We start from the raw sequence: 16388 nt of genomic DNA, 5'->3' as shown, positions 1-16388 counted from the left end.
TTTTATGTTCTCTCATTAAAACAAAAACAATCACACAATGCGATAATACACATAAGACCATTCAATTAACCCTATAGCCACTAGCAGGAGTATTGAAAGGAAATGTTTGAGGGAGGAAACTAATGCTTGAAATTTAATCTGACTAAACATGCATCACATTTGGCATAATGTTCTGCTTTCTACAATGTTCATTCATTGAAATATATGTGTTATACAAAGATCTAATCGAAAGAGCAAGTAAGAGTGTGTTAATCATATGGTGAACATGCCAAGTTCTGGTGTCTAAATAAAACAGAGGTCACTTAGCTTTAAAATATTTCTGGAAGGACGGGATTAACATATACATACTACTATATACAAAAGAGATAACCAAGGCTTCCCTGATGACTCAGCGGATAACGAATCCACCTACAATGGCAAGAGACAGGATATATGGGATCAATTCCTTGGGTCAGGAAGATTCCCTGGAGAAGGAAATGGGAACCCACTCCAGTATTTGTGCCTGAAAAATCCCATGGGCAGAGGAACCTGGCAGGCAACGGTCCAATGGTCTCAGAGTTAGACACTACTGAGCAACTAAGCATAAGGATCTACTGTCATATTCAGTATTTTATAATAACCTATAGGGGAAAAGAATCTGAAAAAGAATAAATATACATATATACATATAACTGAATCACTGCACTGTACACCTGAAAATAATATGACAATGTAAATCAACTATACTTCAATTTTTTTTAAAAATTGAAAGTTCTCCTGGGAGACTGCTCTTACTAAGAAAAGAGCAGACGTGCAGACTCTTCACCACGCAGAGTTAGTCAGTTCCAAAAGTAGCCTGGAGCCAGTCTCAGAAAGTTCTCAGAGGAAATGTAAATGAAGTTGTAAAAACAACAACAGCTCCTCTGGGGAATCGAGTCCTTTTTCATCAGACATGTGTGCTTAGTTTGCATTTTAATTCTTAGAGACCTTCTGCCTTCGTAACATGAACTCAGGTCAGAGCAGAGCAATGGGGGAGAGCTATGCTGTCAATTCAGACAGTTCTACATCTCACCTTTCCAGGTGGTCACTCCACATCAAGGCTGAGGAGCACTGGTGGGGTAAAGAGATGGAACTGGATGCAGAGTTGTTTGTGTGGTGCCTTATCTGTGAACAGACAGAGGGTTTCAGTGGACAGAATTATTGATTATGATTCCTTTCGTCAGATGACACTTCCCTGAACGTTGTCAAAGAAGAGCAGAACCACAATCCATACATCAACTCACATCAGCTCTGACTCCATAAATGAAGATGTTTTAGATATTATCTCCCCAATTGTCTCATTGCTGCCTCCTGTGCTTTGACCCACCCTCTCTTTCTTCCCACACATCCACATCAGACATTACTTGAGATCAGAAACCAGGGCTAATATTACTTCAGGAGCCCTAGGGCAGTTATTGGAGCATTTGTTACATGCTGAATAAAAGGTCGTTGACTTCAAATGATCTTTGTAGGTAAATCTAATTCTGCCCATCTCCAGCTTTCAGTGACCTCCTGTTGCTCTCAGGGTAAAGACCGAAGTTCCTAACCTTGTCTGTCTGATCTGGCCTCTAGCTGCAACTATAGCTGTCTTTTGAACTTTCTTGCTGCTCTGTGCTCAGGTCACACTGCTGCTGCTGCTGCTAAGTCGATTCAGTTGTGTCCAACTCTGAGACCCCATAGTCGGCAGCCCACCAGGCTCCCCTATCCCTGGGATTCTCCAGGAAAGAACACTGGAGTGGGTTGCCGTTTCCTTCTCCAATGCATGAAAGTGAAAAGTGAAAGTGAAGTTGCTCAGTCGTGTCCGACTCTTAGCGACCCCATGGACTGCAGCCCAGGCTCCTCCATCCATGGGATTTTCCAGGCAAGAGTACTGGAGTGGGGTGCCATTGCAGGTCACACTAGCTATCTACAAACACCACAAACAGGGTCATCCTCCTGCTACCTCAGGGCATTTGTGCTTGAAGCTTTCCCTACCCAGAGTACTCTTTCATTCCTTCATCACCTGGCTGACAACTTCTTGTTCTTCAGGTCTCAACTCTGAAAATTACTTCCTCAGAGAATAACCTGTTTACCAGCACTGGTTCCCCACTATGTGATACCCACTATTTTCTTTTCAAGAATTCATTGTAGTTTGTAATAAGTGTGTCTGTAATATGTATAATTGTAATATGTGTGATTATTTGTTTAATGTGTGTTATCTCTAGGCCACATGTTTTATGAAATCAGGAACCATGCCTGTGTTTTGCATATCACTGTGTCTCCAGCAGCTACCATACAGCTTGCCACATAGGTGATGGTCAATAAATATATTTGGGGCCTGAAAGAACAATGCTGTATAATTTGCCCTGCGGCCCATCCCTCCACAGCATCTCCAAATAATAGCTTAAATTCATTTGATACAATAAAATTTTGAACTATACATATTTCAACCAAGTTGAAATACATAAAAAAAATACTTAAAAAGTATTTCCTTTTTATATATTTCTTAGCAATTCTCTTACAAAAACTAGCAGAATGAAATGAAATTCCTATAAGAAATTGTTAAAGAAATTTAATTCAGTGTATCCTTAGTCTTTTTTTTTTATCAGATTCCTAGAGTCCTTTTTCTCTCAAAAGTATAGTTAAGATTATCTTAAATAGCGTGCCCATCCCAAGTGGCGTGACATTACAGAAGATGTCCAGACAGACATGTAATTCTCCAGTTCTTGATTGCGTTAAGCAAATAGATAATTTCTGTTTTAGGAAGGCAATGTTACTTGAAGGACAATAAAATGTCACGTCTTCCTTGCAACAGAAAATTATGTTGGGTTGGCCAATATCTATTTCAGTGCAAACAGGAAAAGTTTAGTTGGCACTTTTTATAGAAACATTGTGGTTCTGAAAGAGTGATTAGAGTTAAGGTCAGAGCAGCAAAGAAAAACAAAATAGGCTTTCCTATTCATTCTCTGAGACTTTCAGAATCCCCTGTGAGCCCCTGTATGAGAAGACCCTTTATATGGTAAACAGCCATCTGGTTAGATGGGGTCCCTTCTCTAGAGGACAACTAGGTTTCTTTTCCTGCTGCCATGTTGCTTAGGTTCTCTTTTCAAGGCCTGTTTTAACTAAATAAATACACTTGGAGTTGCGTTATCGGTTGGCTCCAAAATCATTGCAGACGGTGACTGAAGTAATGAAATTAAATGATGTTTGCTCCTTGGAAGAAAAGCTATGACCAACATAGACAGCATATTAAAAAGCAGAGACATTACTTTGCCAACAAAGGTCTGCCTAGTCAAAGCTATGTAGTAGTCATGTATGGATGTGAAGAGTTGAACCATAAAGAAGGCTGAGCATCGAAGAATTGATGATTTTTAACTGTGGTGTTGGAGAAGACTCTCGAGAGTCCCCTGGACTGCAAGGAGATCCAACCAATCAATCCTAAAGGAAATCAACCCTGAATATTCATTGGAAGGACTGATGCTAAAGCTGAAGCTCCAGTACTTCACCTGATGTGGAGAACTGAATCATTAGAAAATAACCTGATGCTGGGCAAGATTAAGGGCAGGAGGAGAAGGAGATCATCATAGAGGATAAGATGGTTAGATGACATCACCAACTCGATGGACATGAATTTGACCAAGCTGTAGGAGTTGGTGAAGGACAGGGAGGCCTGGCGTGCTGCAGTCCATGGGGTCAGACATGACTGAGTGACTGAACAATAATAACAACTTTAGGAATATGGGTACAACATGCCTGTCTAATGTCAAGTAGCAGGAAAAGAAGAAACTGTTTGCTGCAAAGTAAATATGTGAAGGTCCAAGAATTCCGAAGCATGGTATGGTTCCCTGTGCCACCCTCTAAACTACTCCTCTGGTGGACCCTATCTCTCTTACAGATATTTTTGACAATTCACTCTATCATTTGCATTAGAAAATTTTGCATCACTCTCACGCCTAATTCTGTGGCTTACTCTGCCCTTGCCTTTCATGCCAATTTTCTCTCCTATGCATCTCTTTTATTTCACCCTTTCTTTCCAGTCTTTGTGTCATTGTTCAAATTCTCATCCTCATTCTTCTTGGTTAGTGTATCAGCTTGAAATACATGAAATTCACATTTTCATTGGGTTAAAAATTGTTGGATATTTGATTTTCTCTTTATGACTTACTTTACTCTCTACAATTAGGCTCTAGGTTCATCCACCTCACTACAACTGACTTGAACTCATTCCTTTTTATGGCTGAGTAATATTCCATTGTAACCTAGTGGGAAGCTGCTATATAACACAGGGAGCCCGGCCTGGTGTCCTATGAAGACCTAGAGGGGTGGGATGGGAGGGGTGAGAGAGGCTCAAGATGGAGGGAAATAAATATAATTATGACTGATTTGCATTGTTGTATGGAAGAAACCAACACAACATTGTAAAGCAATTATCTTCCAATTAAAAAATAAAAAAGTTGGACATTGGAAATTATATCTTCTTTAACCTAGTAAAAGGCTTTTAACTAACTAGTATTTCTGACTAGAGTTTTTGTTTTCTCTAACACATTCTTCATATTGTTTCTAAGGCAAACCCTGGCAAATTCTAAATATCTTTGAAGGTTCCCCATAGCTATAGGATAAAGTTCTAAAGTACCTAAGGTGTACCACTGAATGGTTCCAACCTGCATCTCTGGGTTTATCTCCTGCCTTTCCTCTTCATGTGACCTTTGATTCAATTTTGTAAACCACTCACTCTTGTAGAGATCTGACAATGCTTTTTCACACCTAATTAGTATGGAGTTTGTTATTCTCTTTCTAAAATGCTTCTACTTCTGCCCAGAATCAATTCTATTTTCCCTCCAAGATCCAGTCTTTCATTTTCTTGGAAAATTATCATTTCTTCCACCATTTTCCATAGCCTTGTACACATTATTTGAAATTATACATTATATATTATATAATTATATATATTGTATAATTTGAGATTATACATTATTTGAGATTATAATTATCTCATTATATTGTACTTATGAGTGTGTCAGTTTATCACTCTCTGATTCATAGGAGGGTCTCCAAAATTGTTTGTGAATGAACATAAGCAAATAATTGGCTCTCCTCAATGGACAACATTATAAGGACTAAGCAAATCTTTAGCACACTTAAGAACCTACTAGGTAGAAATCACTTTATCAGGTATGATGCTATTTTCATATTTTAAGTTTCTTTTGGTGTATAAATGTGTAGTCTCTATATATCCCATATAATAGTTCTGAATATCCATGGTTACGTTTCACCAAACTCTATATCATTCTAACTCATTGGACTGGGATGAAAGCACTTAGACAGTGCACTTCTTTGAATGACTGAATGAATGAGTATTAAGGACTGTCTTGGGCTGAGTACTCCTAAGAAGCAGACCCTGAGCCAAGGACGTGTATGCATGTGACTTACTAAGGATGTACCTGCAGGAGAAATAGTAAAGGAGTGGAGAAGTAGGGCAGAGAAGAAGAAGCCATGATGTGATGAGATTTTAAGTAATTCCAGTCTCCATATGAACCTTTGGGAAATTCTGGAGTATAAATTACACTTCACAGCTTATCCCATCTCTCGACAAGGGGTTTGGGCTTTCCTACTCCATAACCATAATTCATCACTGCTTTGGCTCTGCCTTTGGGTGAGCCTCTGGAGGTAAAGGTATGAACAGTTAGCAGCTAAACAAGCAGAAGCTGTGAATGGGTATAGAACTGGTGTATGGGATCTGACAGTTTCTGGGTAGGGCTGTAATCATGTGGGATACTCTACCAAGCATATATTCAGTTCAGTTCAGTTCTGTGTCTCAGTCCTGTCCGACTCTTTGTGACCACATGAATCGCAGCACCCCAGGCCTCCCTGTAGATCACCAACTCCCGGAGCTCGCTCAGACTCACGTCCATCGAGTCAGTGATGCCATTCAGCCATGTTGTCCCCTTCTCCTCCTGCCCTCAATCCCTCCCAGCATCAGAGTCTTTTCCAATGAGTCAACTCTTCGCATGAGGTGGCCAAAGTACTGGAGTTTCAGAGTTAGCATCATTCCTTCCAAAGAAATCCCAGGGCTGATCTCCTTCAGAATGGACTGGTTGGATCCCCTTGCAGTCCAAGGGACTCTCAAGAGTCTTCTCCAACACTACAGTGAAAAAGAATCAATTCTTCGGTGCTCAGCCTTCTTCACAGTCCAACTCTAACAGCCATACATGACCACTGGAAAAACCATAGCCTTGACTAGATGAACCTTTGTTGGCAAAGTAATGTCTCTGCTTTTGAATATGCTATCTAGGTTGGTCATAACTTTCCTTCCAAGGAGTAAGCGTCTTTTAATTTCATGGCTGCAATCACCATCTACAGTGATTTTGGAGCCCCAAAAAATAAAGTCTGACACTGTTTCCACTGTTTCCCCATCTATTTGCCATGAAGTGATGGGACCAGATGCCATGATCTTCGTTTTCTGAATGTTGAGCTTTAAGCCAACTTTTTCACTCTTCTCTTTCACTTTGATCAAGAGGCTTTTTAGTTCCTCTTCACTTTCTGCCATAAGGGTGCTGTCATCTGCATATCTGAGGTTACTGATATTTCTCCCTGCAATCTTGATTCCAGCTTGTGTTTCTTCCAGTCCAGCGTTTCTCATGATGTACTCTGCATAGAAGTTAAATAAGCAGGATGACAGTATACAGCCTTGACGTACTCCTTTTCCTATTTGGAACCAGTCTGTTGTTCCATGTCCAGTTCTAACTGTTGCTTCCTGACCTGCATACAGATTTCTCAAGAGGCAGGTCAGGTGGTCTGGTATTCCCATCTCTTTCAGAATTTTCCACAGTTTATTGTGATCCACACAGTCAAAGGCTTCGCCATAGTCAATAAAGCAGAAATAGATGCTTTTCTGGAACTCTCTTGCTTTTTCCATGATCCAGCGGATGTTGGCAATTTGATCTCTGGTTCCTCTGCCTTTTCTAAAATCAGCTTGAACATCTGGAAGTTCATGGTTCACGTATTGCTGAAGCCTGGCTTGGAGAATTTTGAGCATTACTTTACTAGCATGTGAGATGAGTGCAATTGTGCAATAGTTTGAGCATTCTTTGGCATTGCCTTTCTTTGGGATTGGAATAAAAAGTGACCTTTTCCAGTCCTGTGGCCACTGCTGAGTTTTCCAAATTTGCTGGCATATTGAGTGTAGCACTTTCACAGCATCATCTTTCAGGATTTGAAATAAGTTTGACAGCAAGTTAAGTTTGACAGCTCAGTTAGTAAAGAATCCACCTGCGATGCAGGAGACCCCAGTTCGACTCCTGTGTTGGGAAGATCCGCTGGAGAAGTGATAGGCTACCCACTCCAGTATTCTTGCCTGGGTTGCAAAGAGTCAGACATGACTGAATGACTTTCATTTTCACTTCTTTAAGTTTAGCTGGTAGTGAAGGAGGCTGCCCATATGTGTAGATTGGGGAGCTGTGTTCAGCAGAGTGTCCTGTAGAAAATAATCTTCTTCATTACTGTTACGGATGTCTGGAATCCCTTTGATGGTTTAGTTGCTAAGTCATGTCTGACTCTTGCAACCCTATGGACTGTAGCCCACCAGGTTCCTCTGTCCATAGGTTTTTCCAGGCAAGAATACTGGAATGGGTTGCCATTCCCTTCTCCAGGGGACCTTCGCAACCCAGGGATTGAACCCGGGTCTCCTGCACTGCAGGCAGATTCTTAATGACTGAGCTACTCCAGTAGCTTCAGTTCAGTTGCTCAGTCATGTCCGACTCTTTGTGACCCCATGAATCACAGCACGCCAGGCCTCCCTGTCCACCACCAACTCCAGGAGTTCACTCAGACTCATGTCCATCGAGTCAGTGATGTCATCCAGCCATCTCATCTTCTGTCGTCCCCTTCTCCTCCTGCCCCCAATCCCTCCCAGCATCAGAGTCTTTTCCAATGAGTCAACTCTTCACATGAGGTGGCCAAAGTACTGGAGTTTCAGCTTTAGCATCATTCCTTCCAAAGAAATCCCAGGGCTGATCTCCTTCAGAATGGACTGGTTGGATCTCCTTGCAGTCCAAGGGACTCTCAAGAGTCTTCTCCAACACCACAGTGAAAAAGCATCAATTCTTCAGCACTCAGCTTTCTTCACAATCCAACTCTCACATCCATACATGACCACAGGAAAAAGCATAGCCTTGACTAGATGGACCTTTGTTGGCAAAGTAATGTCTCTGCTTTTGAATATGCTATCTAGGTTGGTCATAACTTTCCTTCCAAGGAGTAAGCGTCTTTTAATTTCATGGCTGCAGTTACCATCTGCAGTGATTTTGGAGCTCAAAAAAATAAAGTCTGACACTGTTTCCACTGTTTCCCCATCTATTTCCCATGAAGTGATGGGACCAGATGCCAGGATCTTCGTTTTCTGAATGTTGAGCTTTAAGCCAACTTTTTCACTCTCCACTTTCACTTTCATCAAGAGGCTTTTGAGTTCCTCTTCACTTTCTGCCATAAGGGTGGTGTCATCTGCATATCTGAGGTGATTGATATTTCTCCCGGCAATCTTGATTCCAGCTTGTGCTTCTTCCATCCCAGCGTTTCTCATGATGTGCTCTGCATAGAAGTTAAATAAGCAGGGTGACAGTATACAGCCTTGACATACTCCTTTTCCTATTGGAATCCCCTTAGCTAGGGATAAAACTTCTTAGTCTATATTGAGAACCAATACTTAAAAGGAAATTACCTTGGCTGGGAGGGAGAAAAGATAGAAACACTTAATGTCAGGCAATGCCTAACTAACTTTTACATTTAATTCTATTTAATGCCAATGTCAGGCAATGCCAAACTCTTTTATGTTTAATTCCACTTAATGCTTTACTCCTTTAACACATTGACTTTCATTCACATCAATACAAGAGTCTTTCGGGATACTGTAGAATGTAAAAGTGCTAATGGGCCTCTTTAAGACATCTTAGTTCTTACTGCCATGAAGGTGCTGTCCTTAATGCTGCCAAAGACATACCAGCTCAAAATAAGTCCTTTTCTGCTTGTTTCAGCTAAGCTTATAGCTCTGTGTGTTCTTCCCAAATTGAAAAATATATACAATATGAAGTTGCTAGTAAAGCTGGTGCTCTCTCTGAATATAAAACACAAGATTTCAGTTAAAGCAGTTCTTTTACTCAGCCTTATTACAAGGCTTTTAAAAGATTCCAGTTAAAGTAGAGAAGACTCTGTGTGTGTGTGAGAGAGAGAGAGAGCTTGACCTTCATTTTGAATTTGACTCTTGGACCAAATTAATTTCTTGTGGCAACTGTGGTAAAAAGATTGATTTATAAGTGGTCAATCCAGACACATGAACACAGTCCAGTTGTTGGGTCTGCTGCCATGGCTTGTTGGTGGCCCTTGGCTGTTTATGTTTTGCCTAAGAATGCCTGATGCCTGTGTTCAAGGATATCCAACCAGTCCATTCTAAAGGAGATCAGTCCTGGGTGTTCTTTGGAAGGACTGATGCTAAAGCTGAAACTCCAATACTTTGGCCACCTTATGCAAAGAGTTGACTCATTGGAAAAGACCCTAATGCTGGGAGGGATTGGGGGCAGGAGGAGAAGGGGACGACAGAGGATGAGATGGCTGGATGGCATCACCAACTCGATGGACATGAGTTTGGGTGAACTCCGGGAGTTGGTGATGGACAGGGAGGCCTGGCGTGCTGTAATTCATCGGGTTGCAAAGAATTGGACATGACTGAGCGACTGAACTGAACTGAACTGAACTGAAAGGCTAACTGAATTCCAGAGGAACACAGAGAAGTCTATTTGATAATTATTTACCTCCCATCACCTCTAACTGAGTTTCCCAGGTGGCACTAGTGGTAAAGAACCTGGCCAGTCAATGCAGGTAGACATAAGAAATGAGGGTTTGATCTCTGGATTGGGAAGATCCCCTGGAGGAGAACATGCAACCCATTCCAGTATTCTTGTCTGGAGAATCCCATTGGGAGAGGATCCTGGCAGGCTACAGTTCATAGGGCTGCAAAGAGTTGGATGTGACTGAAGCAACTTAGCAAGCATACACCTCTGTGACCTTGTTATAGATCACACTGTCCCTGTGGCTAACCCTTTATCTTCCATCCTTCTGCTCGTTGGCTCTAATCCACTGCTTTGAATATGCATAGGCTCCCCTTATCTTGGGAAATAAAATTCACACAAACGCCTGTTCTTGATTGTTTGCCCCTTCCCCTTTCTCTAAGTGTGGCCCAATTTTTCGCTCCCTTTATGACCAGCTTCTCTACATGATATATCTGCCACTTACTTCCTCTCCTTTCAACTCCCTCCTCAATGACAACCCCAAATCATTAAGTTATCTTGCTTTGTCAGGCACTATTCTGAACATCTGACAAGTGCTCATTCATTTTACCCTTTGAAGTTGACACTACTATCATCTCCACTTGACAGATGAGGAAACTTAGCCACAGAGAGATTACATAACTTATCCAGGATCACTCATAATTAAGAGGCAAAGCTTAGATTCCAATGCAGACAGTCTGGTTCCAGAATACATGGTAGCTACACTCTACAGTCCCACACTGTTTCTGATCCATTGGATTTCAATCATATGACAGTAAAACTAGTCTCTAGGAAACTTTTGTATTGATTGTCATCTCTGCTGGACTTCCTGGTGGCTCAGACAGTAAAGACTCTGCCTGCAACCAGGAGTTCTGGATTTAATTCCTGGGTTGGAATGAACCCTTGGCAAAGAGAATGGCAACCCACTCAAGTATTCTTGCCTGAATACCATGGACAGAGGAGCCTGGTGGGCTACACTGCATGACGTCACAAAGAGACACTTAGCAACTTACACACATATCATCTCTGTATTGTAATACTTGAGCTAGATACACCTATGCTACATGCTAAAATATAATAATTACAGGATTGTACCTCTTTTTATACAGTATAATGAAACTTCACTAATTTGGAATGAACAAATCATTCTGATGAGGGCTGATCTAAAGCATGTGTTTTCATGATGTTTAAAAAGGGATTAACTGGTCAAAAAATAAGTAAAACATATGTCAGTAAGGGCAGAATTTGACCTACTCCAGGAGGAAAAAAATATATATATTTCAGTTCACTTCAGTTCAGTTCAGTTGATCAGTCATGTCTGACTCTTTGCGACCCAATGAATTGCAGCACACCAGGCCTCCCTGTCCATCACCAACTCCTGGAGTTCACTCAGACTCACGTCCATCGAGTCAGTGATGCCATCCAGCCATCTCATCCTCTGTCATCCCTTTCTCCTCCTGCCCCAATCCCTCCCAGCATCAGAGTCTTTTCCAATGAGTCAACTCTTCGCATGAGGTGGCCAAAGTACTGGAGTTTCAGCTTTAGCATCATTCCTTCCAAAGAAATCCCAGGGCTGATCTCCTTCAGAATGGACTGGTTGGATCTCCTTGCAATCCAAGGGACTCTCAAGAGTCTTCTCCAACACCACAGTGAAAAAGCATCAATTCTTTGGTGCTCAGCTTTCTTCACAGTCCATCTCTCTCATCCATATGTGACCACTGGAAAAAACATAGCCTTGACTAGACGGACCTTTGTTGACAAGGTAATGTCTCTGCTTTTGAATATGCTATCTAGGTTGGTCATAACTTTCCTTCCAAGGAGTAAGCGTCTTTTAATTTCATGGCTGCAGTCACCATCTGCAGTGCTTTTGGAGCCCCCAAAAATAAAGTCTGATACTGTTTCCCCTGTTTCCCCATCTATTTTCCATGAAGTGATGGGACCAGATGCCATAATCTTAGTTTTCTGAATGCTGAGCTTTAGGCCAACTTTTTCACTTTCCTCTTTCACTTTCATCAAGAGGCATTTAGTTCCTCTTCACTTTCTGCCATAAGGGTGGTGTCATCTGCATATCTGAGGTGATTGATATATCTCCCAGCAATCTTGATTCCAGTTTGTGCTTCTTCTAGCCCAGCATTTCTCATGATGTACTCTGCATAGAAGTGAAATAATCAGGGTAACAATATACAGCCTTGACGTACTCTTTTTCCTATTTGGAACCAGTCTGTTGTTCCATGTCCAGTTCTAACTGCTGCTTCCTGACCTGCATACAAGTTTCTCAGGAGGCAGGTCAGGTGGTCTGGAATTCCCATCTCTTTCAGAATTTCCCACAGTTTATTGTGATCCACACAGTCAAAGGCTTCACCATAGTCAGTAAAGCAGAAATAGATGCTTTTCTGGAACTCTCTTGCTTTTTCCATGATCCAGCAGATGGTGGCAATTTGATCTTTGGTTCCTCTGCCTTTTCTAAAACCAGCTTGAACATCTGGAAGTTCATGGTTCACGTATTGCTGAAGCCTGGCTTGGAGAATTTTGAGCATTGCTTTACTAGAGTGTGAGATGAGTGCAATTGTGTGGTATTTTGAGCATTCTTTGGCATTGCCTTTCTTTGGGATTGGAATGAAAACTGACCTTTTCCAATCCTGTGGCCACTGCTGAGTTTTCCAAATTTGCTGGCATATTGAGTGCAGCACTTTCACAGCATCATCTTTCAGGATTTTAAATAGCTCAACTGGAATTCTATCACCTCCACTAGCTTTGTTCCTAGTTATGCTTTCTAAGGCCCACTTGACTTCACATTCCAGGATGTCTGGCTCTAGGTGAGTGATCACACTACCATGATTATCTAGGTCATGAAGCTCTTTTTTGTACAATCTTCTGTGTATTCTTACCACTTATTCTTAATATCTTCTGCTTCTGTTAGGTCCATACCATTTCGGTCCTTTATCGAGCCCGTCTTTGCATGAAATATTCCCTTGGTATCTGTAATTTTCTTTTTTTAAATATAAACTTATTAATTTTAATTGGAGGCTAATTACTTTACAATATTGTATTGGTTTTGCCATACATCAACATGAATCCGCCACGGGTGTACACATGTTCCCCATCCTGAACCCCCCACCTTCCTCCCTCCCCATACCATCCCTCTGGGTCATCCCAGTGCACCAGCCGTAAGCATCCTGTATCATGCATCGAGCCTGGACTGGTGATTCGTTTCATATTTGAAATTATACATGTTTCAATGCCATTCTCCCAAATCACCCCACCCTCTCCCTTTCCCACAGAGTCCAAAAGACTGTTCTATACATCTGTGTCTCTTTTGTTGTCTCTCATACAGGGCTGTTGTTACCATCTTCCTAAATTCCATACATATGTGTTAATATACTCTGTTGGTATTTTTCTTCCTGGCTTACTTCACTCTGTATAATAGGCTCCAGTATCATCTCTAATTTTCTTGAAGAGATCTCTCATCTTTCCCATTCTGTTGTTTTCCTCTGTTTCTTTGCATTGATCACTGAAGAAGGCTTTCTTATCTCTCCTTGCTGTTCTTTGGAACTCTGCATTCAGATGCTTATATCTTTCCTTTTCTCCTTTGCTTTCTCTTCTCTTCTTTTCACAGCTATTTGTAAGCCCTCCCCAGACAGCCATTTTGCCTTTTTGCATTTCTTTTCCATGGGGATGGTCTTGATCCTTGTCTCCTGTACAATGTCATGAGCCTCCGTCCATAGCTCATCAGGCACTCTATCTATCAGATCTAGGCCCTTAAATCTATTTCTCACTTCCACTGTATAATCATAAGGGATTTGATTTAGGTCATACCTGAATGGTCTCGTGGTTTTCCCTACTTTCTTCAATTTAAGTCTGAATTTGGCAATAAGGAGTTCATGATCTGAGCCACAGTCAGCTCCTGGTCTTGTTTTTGCTGACTGTATAGAGCTTCTCTATCTTTGGCTGCAAAGAATATAATCAATCTGATTTCGATGTTGACCATCTGGTGATGTCCATGTGTAGAGTCTTCTCTTGTGTTGTTGGAAGAGGGTGTTTGCTATGACTAGTGTGTTCTCTTGGCAAAACTCTATTAGCCTTTGCCCTGCTTCATTCCATATTCCAAGGCCAAATTTGCCTGTACCCCAGGTGTTTCTTGACTTCCTACTTTTAGAATGCTGCAAAGCAAATACATGTCAAAGTTATTTTTTATAGCCACAGAGCTCTGCTGTGCTTAGTTGCTGAGTCGTGTCTGACTCTTTGCAACCCCATGGACTGTAGCCACCAGGTTCCTCTGTCCATGGGGATTCTCCAGGCAAGAACACAGAGCTAGTTTGCAGCAAAGTCCTATCTGGAATCCAGCTTCCTTATTTCTGTTCCATCATAAGCCTCAATAATCAATCTAAATATTTGATTCACTTGTAAACACTCCTAGAGTATAGCAGTTATTCAGCAAACACTTGTTTTATCAAAAAAGAAAGATGCAGATAACAGATTGCTCAGGTACTCAGTTGTGTCTGACTCTTTGCAACCCCACGGACTGTATCTCACCAGGCTCCTCTGTCCACAGGATTTCCAAGGTGAGAACACTGGAGCAGCTTGCCATTTCCTTCTCTAGGGAATCGTCCTGACCCAAGGATCAAACCCCATTCTCCCATAATCCAGGCAGATTCTTTACCACTGAGCCACCAGGGAAGCCCTGCCTTGTGGATAACTGAGCAGAGTGAAAAACTAAAATATGATCTTGCTGGTTATACTAGTCAGTAGTTCCACAAGGACAGAGATTTCTCTCTGTTTTTGTTCACTGATGCACTTTCAGTGACTAGATCAGAGCCTGCCACAATGCAACTTAATTACTATTGAATGTTTAAATGGATGACTTCTATGTGTTTTTACACATAGTGCCTGAAAATGGGTGGATGTTATTTCCATTTTATAGACAAAAAAATGGAAGCTCAACAAGTTAAGTAACTTGCTCAAGTCTAGAGCTAGCTATATCCAGGACTAGAAACTGGGACTTTGCTCCCAGGAATCAATTAATTATTCTGTATAAGAGATAAAGATAGGGAAACTTCGGCAACATTCTGAGAAAATGCACACCACTGCTGCATTATCTACTGTCATTACATACTTTCTGGTCCCTGTGAGAGGCATCATTTCTATTACAGGTCCTGTGATTTCATGCTATCAAGAAGAAGAAACAGTTTTGCTTCTTACTCTTCAAAGCTTTCTTTCTTTTCATTGCCTTCTTCTCAAAGAAATGAAAGAGGTGTCCCAGTGCTTCTCTTTCTAATAAAGGTCCTCACATTCTCCATGAGACTTGGTGCAACTAGGAATACACTGAAGACTCTACTGTCTGACCATCTTCTCTTCAGGAGAACTTCATCTTCCGGGTTTTCATAGCCTTTCAGTCCAAAACTATGACACTGAAACTTGGCTACGTGACTCTTCAATGCTTCTGTTTTAACCTAATCTTTAAAATGTGTTCTGCCTATTTCTCCTTCTAAAACAAAATGTTTTTTTTAAAAATAGATCTTATAGTTCACACTGTTTTCCTTAAAATAGTACAGATTGTAGAAATCCCAAAAATTCAGAAGTGAAAGTGAAAGTCGCTCAGTCATGTCCATATCCAAAAGTCTGTGGAATTCTCCAGACCAGAATACTGGAGTAGATGCCCATTCCCTTCTCCAGAGAATCTTCCCAACCGAGGGATTGAACCCAGATCTCCCACATTGCAGGAAGATTCTTTACCAGCTGAGCCACCATGGAAGAATTCAGAGGGGGGAGAATTAAAAGTGATTTTTTGGGAGGAGAGACTGAGGTTTCATTAAGAGGTATAGGGTGTGAAAAGAAGAACTGGTAAAGGAGGAGGAGAAAAGCTTGAAAAAAGAGGCTTTCTGTACAAGAAGCAGAAAAGCACAAGTACAGTTTCCAATTATGGGTATTTTGTCTGGGGACTAAGACTGAGTTAGAGCTGAGCAGCAGTGGGAGAGACAGAACAGCTACCCACCTCAAAGAAGTCTAAGACCTCGCCACAATTTGGGGGGGTTATAAACTGATAATTGGTAGTCAAAAACCTCGTATAGAAAGGAAGGCTAAATGTTAAAAATCCCTTCTGAGAGGAGCATTCCAGACTACACCTAGCAATAGTTCCTCAAGTCTCTGGCTCTCGAAATACTATCTACTCCCTCCCACTCCTGTTACAGTGCCTGGCTCATCTGCTTTCACAGCTGGCTCCTCAGGAGACTCTGAGAAGTTGAAATACACTGAAGTTGTACCTCATTCCAGAAATTTTACTTCATGCTACCAACAAAGGGAAAAATTAAGGGGGAAAGTTGTCCCTTCAGAAATCCGGCCTACATTATATAAATGAATTACAGGAATTTCTCAATACCCTAAAAGCCTGGCGAGCCTTTTATGGGGAATATTTCAGGGCAGAGAAATTTTAACTGCATACTACTTCTCTGTGAGAAGAGTGTATTGGTTTCTCCCATAGCAGTTGATAAAATCTTTGGATACTATACTTTCAAATAGCCAGTCAGTTTTCCACTGCTAGGAAAATTTAAATCTCTTTTCCAAACAAAACAAACA

General features: G+C 41.3%; 1 protein-coding gene across 4 annotated transcripts in view; it reads right to left on the bottom strand.

Annotated features, from left to right (window-relative positions):
* PTGER3 (prostaglandin E receptor 3) overlaps positions 1–16388 on the bottom strand; it is a 230868-nt gene that overhangs the window by 135749 nt on the left and 78731 nt on the right. For 2 of the 4 annotated variants that reach the window (XM_061411600.1, XM_061411595.1), the window contains one exon: positions 1052–1143. The exons of the other annotated variants lie outside the window; for them this stretch is intronic. In XM_061411600.1, coding sequence (XP_061267584.1) covers positions 1052–1143 — 92 coding nt within the window. The remainder of the gene's footprint in view (positions 1–1051; positions 1144–16388) is intronic. 4 annotated transcript variants of the gene reach the window in all.

The sequence above is a fragment of the Bos javanicus genome, chromosome 3, assembly GCF_032452875.1.
Source record: "Bos javanicus breed banteng chromosome 3, ARS-OSU_banteng_1.0, whole genome shotgun sequence".
NCBI lineage: Eukaryota > Metazoa > Chordata > Mammalia > Artiodactyla > Bovidae > Bos > Bos javanicus.
The sequence above is the reverse complement of the archived record's forward strand: the minus strand, read 5'-3'. Positions and strand labels throughout refer to the sequence as shown.